The sequence below is a fragment of the Populus trichocarpa genome, chromosome 17, assembly GCF_000002775.5.
Source record: "Populus trichocarpa isolate Nisqually-1 chromosome 17, P.trichocarpa_v4.1, whole genome shotgun sequence".
Taxonomy (NCBI): Eukaryota; Viridiplantae; Streptophyta; class Magnoliopsida; order Malpighiales; family Salicaceae; genus Populus; species Populus trichocarpa.
In genome coordinates, this window is record NC_037301.2 from 2,132,254 (window position 1) to 2,143,810 (window position 11,557).

Below are 11,557 nucleotides of genomic sequence, written 5' to 3' on the forward strand. Positions count from 1 at the left end.
AGTGTTTAATATTGTAGTAGCAGTTTTTTTTTCAAAGTATTTTTCATTTAAAAATGCATCAAAATAATATATATTTTTTATTTTTAAAATTTATTTTTGATATTAGTATATCAAAATGATCCAAAAACATTTAAAAATACTAATTTGAAGAAAAACAATTTAAAATTTTTCAAAAACAATTTTTGACCTTAAAAATAAATGTTGTCTTTAAAAGAATCCAAAAGGCAACCCACTTGAGATGAAGTGAGAACATAAACATCAAGGGAAAATTTTGAAGTACTTTAACAATCATCACCAATACTTATTTTATGGATCCACTTTAAAAATAAAACTAGATAATAAAAGAGAAAATCATATCCAAACCTATAAAAAATTATAAAAATATTTATATCTAAACTCAAAAATATTTTATTTTTAATTTTTTTCTCTTGTGTTTCTCTCTTCTTTTCATGTTTCTCTCTTTTCTTTTTATGTTTATCTTTTTTATTAAATAAATATTAGTAGTTACTCCTGGAATATTCTAAAATTTATGGGAAAGAAATGAAATCAAGATCCTCACATAATTACATAATTATTAGGAGGACATAATTTCTTGTTTAGGTATTTAACACACTCATAGTGTGGGCAAAGCTATTGGAACCTAATCTTGATGTTGTGGTGAAGTAACCTTTAAAAATTTTACTCAATTACGTACCATGTAAATATATATATTCTTCACAATATTATTCAAATTTCGAATCTTAAAAAGATTATGAGAAAAAATATTTTCTTATAAATATGTTAGTTTGCATATAAATATATTTAATTAAAAAATAATTTAGTCTTGATATGAAAACTAGCCAATTTAAAAATTATACCTCTTTTATATATATATATCAGCTACCTGCAAGATTTTTTTTGGGGGGTTCATTTTTCATTTTTTTATCCTCTGTTTTATGGGAAAAAGGTATTGAGTTCAGAAGTTTGCAGTGTTCTCTGCAAATTTCACCAAAAACCTCAAAATTGAGTATCTGCGGCCATCTTCGACTCCTTTGTTCTTGGTTTCGAAGATTCCCTTCATTGTACGAGTGTAGAGCCTTTCAAGCAATGGAATGCCATAATTTTCAGTGCGCTCCACGAAAAGCCGCCTGAAGTAATCCACGTGGCTTGATACTTCGGCTTCTGACATTGTAACATCTTGGGATCCACTCCCTTCGGTATGACCAGAAGCTTCTCCTCCTGAAGTTTCATGTCGACTGTCATCGGCTGAAGAGGACTCAGGTCTGTCTGGATTCATATCATCTGCCCCGGCTTCCTCTGGCAGCTTTGCCTGCACTGAATCCTGATGCCGTGATTTATCTTCTGCTGTTGAAGCTGTTTTTCATGAAAGTATAAAATGATCAGAGAGTTGTATCCAAAGAGCGATCATGGCAAATTAAAGAGTTCAGTCAAAGAATAACATTAAATATAACAAATCTAGGAAAATTAGGAGTTAAAAACTTCAGATAAAGGGCACAAGCTGAAGAGAATGCTAGTTTGGAATATGGGCTGTGAGATCAAATTCATATATTGAATAGAAAAATTCGGATTTCTGGCTTCAGGATTTAATTGTCAATATTTACAAGAGGTTTTTCTAACTAGGAAAGGAAATTTAAAAACATGAACTACGAACAGGTCATGTCTATTATACAAGAAGTCGATGGCTGATATTAGTTTTACTTGCTACGTACTGATCTATTACATCAGTATCCGCACCAAAATTCAACATGTAAAATGTGTCTTGCAACTTGACATGTTTCAAGACATCTTTCAGATAGGTGGGAAAAACAAACAGCAATATCACAAGGACAAAGTATATAGCTTTACCGATGAACATACCAGCATGAGCAGCATCAGCATTTTTCTTCTGCCTTTTCAAGGCCTCGTAGCTTTGATCCAGATTAACATCAGGCTGGACGTTGCGTAGCCTGGCACTTGTTCTAGTAACATGTTCCAAGCTGCACAACTGGGGTTGAAGGGAAAATAGATCCCCCTAAGTCATCTGGTATTTGTACAGGACCCCCTTGAGCAGCAATCTTGTCACAGTATGTGACAAGCGCAGGGTCCATCTGTGACAACATTCCATGCACCTGTAAAATATTATGAAAAGGGATTCATCAAATGATGCTTTAGGTGATAGGACAAAATGAGAGGAAAAATCATAGAAAACCAAAAGGCATGGAAACTTACCTGCATCCCGAAGCTCATAACCTCTACTGACAATCCTAGCTCCATTGTAATCATCTCCATTGTACACCTATATTAGAGACATGCACGCCAAATTTAAGCATGAAATAGATGCACTGACCAGAGTTATAGTGGTGTTAAATTATTCAATGGAAGGAGAACCTAGAAATAGAATTAAATGAAGCTAGGAACAAAACACACCTTTGCATTGGTCACAATGAGATCAATGTCTTGCAGGAATCCTGAGCATGTGATATATTGACCAGAGTCAACACGCTGCAGCATGGTAGCCATGTCCATAGGGTTCTGGATTATAGAGCGAGGTTGGAGCATCCTCGTCAGTGACAGGATAATGGCAAGGCACTAAATCGTTTGTCATACAACATCCTGCAGCAAAGAAGTTAGAATGTTAAGTGTAAACAGTGAAAGGAAGCAGAAATACTGTACAGAGACAACCAGCTTGTATGTAACAAGAAACATGTGCTGTAACAACCAATGGAGTGGGATGATCATAGGTTGATGTAATTTCAAATGCAGACAACATAGCAGACCTTGCTAGGAAACCCCCCCCCACTCCTCTCTCTCACGAGCGAGTGCACAGAGACATACAGTCTACTCGCGCTTTCTTGACCTTATCCCTCACCCAGATCACTTTTCATTGATTTCATTCTCTTCTGGATCTTAAACGTTCACTATATCTCTCATCTAGCTCCTCTCATCTCTCTTAATTTGGTTTGTAACCACATACTTGACTCTCCCATCCTCTTCATTTATTTTGAAATTTGATTCTATTCAGTAAAAATTAGACGTGATTTGTTCAAAAGATAAGAGATTCAAGAGTGTCATGGGTATTGCCTACGGGAAAGGCATAGGAGAACCAATTCCAAGTTCACCAACTTTTTTAACAATCTGCATTTGGCTTTAATTAACTAGACGAATTGAAATATGCTCCATGACGACTGCATTTTATTAGAACCCACTTGCTGGACTAAATTGAGACCATTTCAATAATGCTACAAAGTGAAACAACAATCAAAAATTTAAAATTTGTTGTTGCATGAAGAAGCAAATTTCTTGTTGCATGAAGAGGCACATGCGCATTCGGCGTAGAGCATGCTGCTCAGCTTCTATCTTGGCTTTTAACTCTGAGGCCTTTGGGCCACTCGCCACTTTTTGTGCCTTGCGAAGTTCAAGAAAGGGTGCAGATCCTTGTGATTTCTTGGTCACGTCCTCCACCACAACTGATAAGGCAGCCTCAATTAAACGGTCAAAGAACAAAGATCTGTTTTCAGTTGATGGTTTCCCCACTTGATAGCTGACAACAGAAACTTAATATATAAACAAAATACTGGTTTTAACAAGGAAATTATTTGTCATCATGATTATGTAAAAATGGCTCACTAGAAAACAGGGTCTTTGCAGGCACCAAATGAATGCCATGCATCCATTTAAAAGCAAGAGAAAAAAAACTAAAGGGTATTATACAAGCTTGCGTTGAAAGCCTTTTGATGCCTAAAGATTGCCTTCCTATCAGCTATGGTGGATTACAATGATTCCAAGAAGTCTTAATATAAGCATAATAAGGTTAGATAGTCCTTTCTGTTTGGGCAAATATGTAACATAATCTTACTTTGGAAAAACAAGAATGGATGTATAAAGTATGATATTAAAATGATGTTTAAAGTAAAGAATTTAAATTTAAGAGTAATATTACGAGCTAGAAAAATTATATCATAATGATTATAAGCAGCAGTACAGGGATTGCAACAGACAGTTGCTTTCAAAAATAAAACGTACGCTGAACGATGGGGAAATACCACCAAGGATGCACCATCAATTTCATGAAACCAGGACTTCTCTTAATTTTGGCTATACTAGCGTGCGTTGCAAGGGGAAGAGATAGAAAGAGAGGGAGAATTCAACCACCACCAAACCTCCACGTTATCCTTTGAAAGAGACAACAGGAAGCCTATTTTGGCAGCTAGGAAAAGTCGTATTTTCTGTTCAAAAACTATGTGCGCCTTTCATGTACTAGCCTGTGAGTTGTATAAATCAATAATTTTTTTTAAAAAATTAATCTAATTTATACAAATGCATAAGTGCTCTTGATCCCACACAATATTAACCAAAAAAAACATAACAAAAAGATTACAAAGCCCTTCAATCATTGCTATAGATTTTTTTATTCAAAGGATATTTTAGTAATTACACTATGCCAAAAAAAAGAAAAAAAAAACCAAATACATTAACAGTTAAGAAAATTCAACTTTAAAGGGTATTTTAGACATTACACTAAGCAAATAAAAAGCTAAAAGACTTCTCCACTTATATTCAATCTTGTACTAGCAAAAATGTCTCGATGAAAAAACCATATTATCCTTGAAAGCAAGTAATTTTGTGTAATAATTCATCACTAATTTCTTAGTCATTAATTGCCTTTTGTTTTAACTCACAAAACAAAACCCAATTTTTCTTTTTCAAAGTTTTCTGCTTCTCTATGGTATGTTACATGTTTTATTTAAGGGTTGTAATTGTATGAATTTGTATGGTCAGGTAAGAGAAAGTTTTGATGATGATGATGATGATGATGGTTGTAAATTAATCCGTGTTAAAATTATATAGTCTTGTGTGGTTGTAACAGACTTTAGATGGTTAGCCAACAAATTATGATGAATGAATGAATGATGAATTCTGAGAATCTCTCTCTCTCCCTTCTCTTCTTCTTTTTCTATGGATGCTAACCCCTACCAGCCATGGCTAGCCTTGACAGTGAGCTCCCAAAGTTCGCCCAAATACTCGAAAGAAGTCCCAGTACGTAGGAACCATTTCAATTCAGCATGCAACAAGTTGATGTGCCAATGCAAGAGAATGTTATTTTACTGTGTTTAAAGTTTAGGGTTTTTTTTTAGTTTTTGTATTTTGTTGGTGCATTTTTTATGGTATATAATGATAAGGTTTTGATCTTTGTGAATTTCTGTAATGCAAGCTTGCTTGCTTTTAAGGCAGAGGTTGTTGAAATTTAAAAAAACACTAGAAATCGCATCTTGGTATCTGATTTTATTACTTTTATGTGTTTGTACGTGATCTTCTAATTAATGCAGTATGTGAATGAATTGCATGTTTGATTATGTATTTGTTCCTTAGAAAGAAGAACAGGAAAAGAAAAGGAACATGATAAAGTTCAACCGTTGTATTTGTGCCATATAAGTGAAAATCTGAGTTCTTGTTATGTTTTTATTTGGTATTTCTTTCAAGGGGAATGGAATTAAGGTTCATGGTTTTGTCTGTCTTTAAAAGGAGGTAGGATTTTAGTGCTATATAGGCAATCAAGGAATTGATACTATGATGTTATGAAGTTGATTCTATTTAATATCTTTATGACATGAATGACTAAGAAGGTGTTGATGCTGGCATAGCTTCGTAGTTTCTATCTCAATTCTCATGTCATGTGGGCCTTTTCCAGCTTGTTACTTGTTTTGAGTCTGAATTTTTTGTTACGTCGTTTTCTTGGCCCCAGTAGATACAAAGGACTTTAAGGCAAGTGGTTCTTCAATGACTTCATTAATAGCCATGGATGTAGCAGATGCATGGGAAATGTATATGCATTTGCATGAGCGGTTGGCCCTACACGTGCCTGTTGGATGGCATGGTTTTGTTTTTCATGAAGGATGCCCCCTTTTGGTATTGCATTGACTGTATCAATCTTGGCATGCTGCTGAATAAAAAACTTAGTTGTTGCCATTTCATGATTTTGTTTTCCTATGAACTGTGGTTCCCTCCGCACCTCTTGATTCATTTAGGCCACAGTACTGCTACGCTGTTTGTGCAGTCCCTCTGTGTATTTTATTTGTTGCTCTAAACAGTGGTTGAAATCCATGTGAATCTATAGTGTCCTTCCTTGAACTAATAAAATTCTGTATACTGTGCTGAAAAACAGGAGAATATTGGCAATTAAACGAATCCCAAAAATAGTTCTCCTCCACGAGAAGCTAATGCTATCAAAACTAGGCATGACATCTACTCGTACCAGGCCATTTAAAGCACCACAATGGCTTTTATCTGAAGCCACCAGGGTGAATGGAGGAGCATTGAGGGTTGGTTTTACTTACACCAACCCTGTTACATCTGCTATAAAGAAACCTTCAAGCTTTGCATCAAACTCTACATCAATTGGAATTTTTATTTGTCGCAATAATTAAAATTATTAAGTAAAATCTTAAAATATAATTTATATTATTCTTAAAAACATCCTATGAAAATTTTTTAAGTTTAAAATTTATATAAATTCATATTATTTTATGTTTAATTTTTATCAAGTAAATAGAGATGATGAAATTCAAAATTGTGACCGTTTAATATCAAGATTCTAATGTCATATTAAAAAAATCGTTTCAACTTAATAATTTAAATTATTAAATATCTCAAAATATAATTAATATTATTTTGTACACCAACACTGTTCTTATTCCATGATGACCGACTGTTCCTATTCCTTGTTCCAATCAACATTGGGGTCTTTTCAATCATCTTGAACTCAGGAAAAGTAAAACCACCCTCCTTTTCCTCATGTGTTGGGATGTTTCATACCTTAGGATGCTATCATTAGGTCTCTCTCCTTTTCATTATACCCTCTAACCACTCATCAAATATTGTCTTTCGGGTTAGTGTAAAGGTTGCTTGTTGGCTACCAGTTGGTTAGGAACACGAATTATTTGCTAATATTGCTAGTATTTGACAATACTAGCTAGTACACCTTTACAGATGATTTGTTGATACAGTCACTTGTGTTATGATTGGATCACTCACATTCATTTCCATCCATGCACCAGCTTCTGCAGTCGGCTTAAGGTATTTATTGACCATCATCATCAATCATTGTATATGCATGGGTGCTTGCTCTTGTTTCCTTTTTACAAATTGAAATCTAACAAAAATCCACGTACCTTTGACTCCTAGAGCTAAATTAGTATGAACGGAAGGATGCATTCACATTTTTCACTGTACATATATACAACACTCATTGGCATTCATTCCACATGTAGCTAGCAGCAAGTAAGTGGACGATGTTAGATTGATAGTTATGTGTAGGAATATTACTCATTTGCGTGAATTTTGACCCTACAAAATTCAATAATGCGAATTAGAGCTGAATCTAAATTTTACTTCTTAAAGAGAATGAGAGTTACGATATTTAAATCTGTTAATATGAACATTAAAATTCTCCTTCACTCAATGGTTTCAATTGATCTATCTGTACATGTTCATACTTAAAGTCTTGATGTAAGAGTATTACAAACTTTATAACCGATAGTATGATAATTCACAATGCAAATGTACTGTACGTCAAAAACTTAAAAGAAAAGTATATTTCTTTTTGTAAGAATAAAAAATAAAAAGGGTTGGATGACTAATGCAATTAGGTTTATGTAGCCGATTGATTGATGTACGTGTCTATATTTACAAGTATTACAAACATACAACCTAGCTAAGTACAGTATGACCTATAATTCACTATAAAAAAAATTTTGTATGTTAATAACTTTTAAGAAAATTACATAATTTTTTCATTATCCTTCAAATATATTCAATTGATGTAGGTCTAAGAAATCCTATAAATATCGTTATAGTTTGTAGCTTATAAGCAGTGTTGCATTAAAATGAGGGAAGTAAAATGATTGATAGGTTGGGGGTGTGGATCTAACACGGTAAATAAATGTTATTAAAAATTATTGATATTCCTAGAGTGATTAGGATTTATTATAAATACATATTATTTAACTCTAAGTTGACATATAATGAAATAAAATTTATGATTTCTGTGAATATAGACATATAATATTGTTGAACAACATTGAATTTATATATATTTCTTGTGCAATATTCATCATTATTTCACAACAAATATCAAATAAAAAAATGAATTGATGTTGATTCTTGTTCGAACAAATGTGTATTTAGTTTATGTTGATTTCCTATCTTAGCTACAAAGGATATTCCCCAATTTTACCAAAATAGTAGCATCAATGTATTTTAGTATGTATGAAGGGTAATTAAGGGGTGTGGCTTCTATTTTTAGGACCAAGAAAGAAGTACAACGTAGTGAATGAGGGGACCAAGATGGAGGATAAACAAGTACTGAACAATCATCATATTACAATTACTCGAGACAACCGTATTTATTTCTAACATAGCGCGCGATAATGACTACAGTAACAGAAAGGCAACGAGACATCCTTCCTTATACCAAAACATGCATAAGCAATTCTTTCTTTACATTCATAGCAACCTGGATATTTAGAAGCAACAAAATCCTAGTTCGTCCAAGACCAAAGACTAGGAAATGGGTGCTCATCACTGGGCTCTAACTTCTCTTGCTGCTCCACATAATAGTGACCACTACTTGTACTCGGTGGTGCCGGTAGATAAGGATCATATGGGGATGGTGGTAACTGCTGCATATTGTTCCATTGATAATAGGATTGATGTTGATCATATCCTTCATAATTTGTAGGCAGTATGGTCTGCTCCTGTTGCTGTTGCCCACCAACAAAATTGGTCGAACTACCTGCTTCGAAATCATTCCTCGATGAATATTGTTCCCTCATACTCTCCATCTCTTCTTGCACGCTTGGTTTCCCCTTGTGCTTAATCTTGCACAGCTTCCATAACTAACAAAATGAAAGTAGTACAAATGAAACAAACATAAGAAGATGCATATAATTAATTAAAACCAATTAACTTAGAACTGTGCACGCAAAAATATTAAAACTAGTACCGTGGTTCTTGATTCAAGGCTGTATTCATACATAATCCAATTAGTCTTGACGGCATTATTGCGATTTCTTTCATTGTCCTTGAACCTATGGAATGTTAAAGGCCTCTTGTTCCCAACAAGAAGTTGATCATCATTATTAGCATGTATTTTCTTGACATGGCTCGTAGCTTTCCACCATCCTCGACCGAGTACTTCCCTCGAATAGTTTATCTCCCTCGTACAATAGTAGTATCTCTCACCGTTGCTTAAAGGCGTGGTTTGATTCCCTGCATGTAACAATATTGTTATAGAGATCTGACTTAAGCAGTCAGATCTCATAGTAAGGTAGAAACTAACATAAACTCAACATTGATACTGTAAATTTCAATGGATGGACAAGATCACGGAATATGATATTATCCCTCTAAACTTGAACCCTGGACAATAGATAGGTAGCCTGAAATTAATTTGTACCATATAGTATCATGCAAAAAAGCTTTAAAAAATCATTTCCACTATACCATTATTACAGAGAAAAGGGAAGAAAAATCACGAGCCCTACATGCAGTAGAAAACAAAGAAATACATGGTGCATATTACGCACATTCAAGATCCTGTGGTTCACGCTCGTAAACATTTGTTTCGAGAATGAAATGAAGTGGCATTTCTTGGCCAGAAGCTTTTCTGTCTAGGAATTGGATGAGCTCTTCATCAGTTGGATTGAACCTGAACCCATGCGGCACCATCTTCAAGGCATACAATGAAGTAATTTCCCTTTCGTTTTAGAGAGCTAATTCTCTGAAAAATGGCCTACAATGCTGCTTCCTTATATAGAGAAAAGGGACAAAAAGGTAGATATAACAAATTATTCAAAGAAGAAAACGCAAGCACAATTGATAAGGACACCACTAGAAATTTTGCGCTGTCCAAAAGGAGAAAAATGGAGTCAATGGCAATGACAATGACTTGAGAAGACTTTAATAATGGCCTAAAAATTAGCCTGAGAAAAACCGGTAGTTCTAACGAAAAAAAAAATCTGATAATCTGACAACCGACCTGAATTGATGCCAGATAATATACAAGGGATCCAATCAGATCCAGTTAGATCAAATCAAACTCAAAAGTTAGATTTCGGACACCTTAAGCAACTACCAGATTTAACATTGGTAGTTTTAACATATTTATTGATAGAAATTTCTATCAGTATTTATAATTTATATTAGTAGTTTATCGGTATCTATATTATTAACAGACTCACAAACAAAAATAATCCATCAGAAAAATTTTCATCAGTAATTTATAGATTATCGATGAGTATGTCGATAATAAATATATTGATGGATTTACATACGGACAAAGCATGCCAAAAAAAATTTATTCGCTTTATTCTGTCAGTAACTCCATCGGTAAATTTAACATATCACTAATAGGAAAATCATATGTAATGTTATCAGTGTTTTTATTTGTATGTCAATATATCCACTGGTAAATATAACATATCACCGACAAAATATCATCTGTAATTATGTAGGTGAGTTAATAGTAGCAGTGGTATTTGTAGTAATTGTTTTCCAACTCTATGTAATATACCGACAAGCTAGTTTTGTCAGTAACCTCATCAGTAATAGTGAAATTTTTAGTAATTATTTTCCAACTCTCTAGAATATAATGATAGAGTTGTGTCATTGGTAACCCCGTCAATAATATTTTTTTAAAAAATTAATAAAAATATATTTAACAGAAATAGAAAAATAATTAAAATAATATAAAAATCAAATATTTATTACAAATTTAAACATTTGTACATTCAAATACAATAAATTTAAAATAAAGGTGGCACTAGAGGAGGAGGAGGAGGAGGCTGGTAGTCGTCGGGATCATGGGGCCAATTAGGGGGTGCACATGAACCACTCATCTGTGATCTCATCTCCATTACCAATTAATGGAGTTCTTTATTATCAATAGTAAGTCATTCATATTTATCATTAAGATGGGTCGTCCGAGCCTGTACTCGTTGGTCGAACATTGCTGTGAACTCCGGAGTTTGAGTGCTTGGAATCGATTGCGAGCATCCAACGGTTGAAGCACTACAGGTCATCCACAATTTCTTGGTCGTAGTATTAGAGAGTCCATACGCATGACTTCTATCGAGTCCACCGGATGATCTTACCTCCAATCACAAATCCAGATCAAGATCTAGATAGGTTAAAGGATAGTCCATGTGTCTCTCTTTTAACCGAATGTTATATGTATATTAGAAAGAAAAAATAAATTCATTAAATTCAAGGAAATACTAAAGAAAAAATGATTGAAAACCAACATACTACAAAGTGTTGAGCTCGGCTATCCACAAACTGTTGCACCTTTTTTTGGCGGTCATCACTTTGCATATGTGTTTTAAGAAAAAGCTTCATCGGACTTGACTCACGTCTAAGAACCGTAGCCTAAAAGAAAAAAAATATTGTCAGCTAAATATATTTATAAAAAAACAACTAATCAAACATGGATCTAATAAAAAAAATCTTTTCATCTGCTTTGCATGCAAAAGGAACAGAACAGAGTCGTCGGTGTGTGTGGTAACGAAACCGTGAACACACT

At 33.9% G+C, this 11,557-nt stretch overlaps 2 protein-coding genes across 2 annotated transcripts; both read right to left on the reverse strand.

Moving 5' to 3' along the window:
* Positions 1-923: 923 nt before the first annotated feature.
* LOC18106930 (ATPase family AAA domain-containing protein At1g05910) lies at positions 924-2,087 on the reverse strand. The gene is made up of 3 exons (XM_052448701.1): positions 2,073-2,087; positions 1,858-2,011; positions 924-1,353 (listed from the first exon to the last, which is right to left on the reverse strand). The coding sequence occupies exons 1-3, from the start codon at positions 2,085-2,087 to the stop codon at positions 956-958; spliced, it is 567 nt and encodes a 188-aa protein (XP_052304661.1). The 3' UTR covers positions 924-955.
* Positions 2,088-8,292: 6,205 nt separating this feature from the next.
* LOC18106932 (NAC domain-containing protein 83) lies at positions 8,293-9,784 on the reverse strand. Its single transcript, XM_006372826.3, has 3 exons — positions 9,564-9,784; positions 8,981-9,246; positions 8,293-8,873 (listed from the first exon to the last, which is right to left on the reverse strand). Exons 1-3 carry the CDS (start codon positions 9,703-9,705, stop codon positions 8,517-8,519), a joined length of 765 nt encoding a protein of 254 aa, XP_006372888.1. The 5' UTR covers positions 9,706-9,784; the 3' UTR covers positions 8,293-8,516.
* Positions 9,785-11,557: the final 1,773 nt, after the last annotated feature.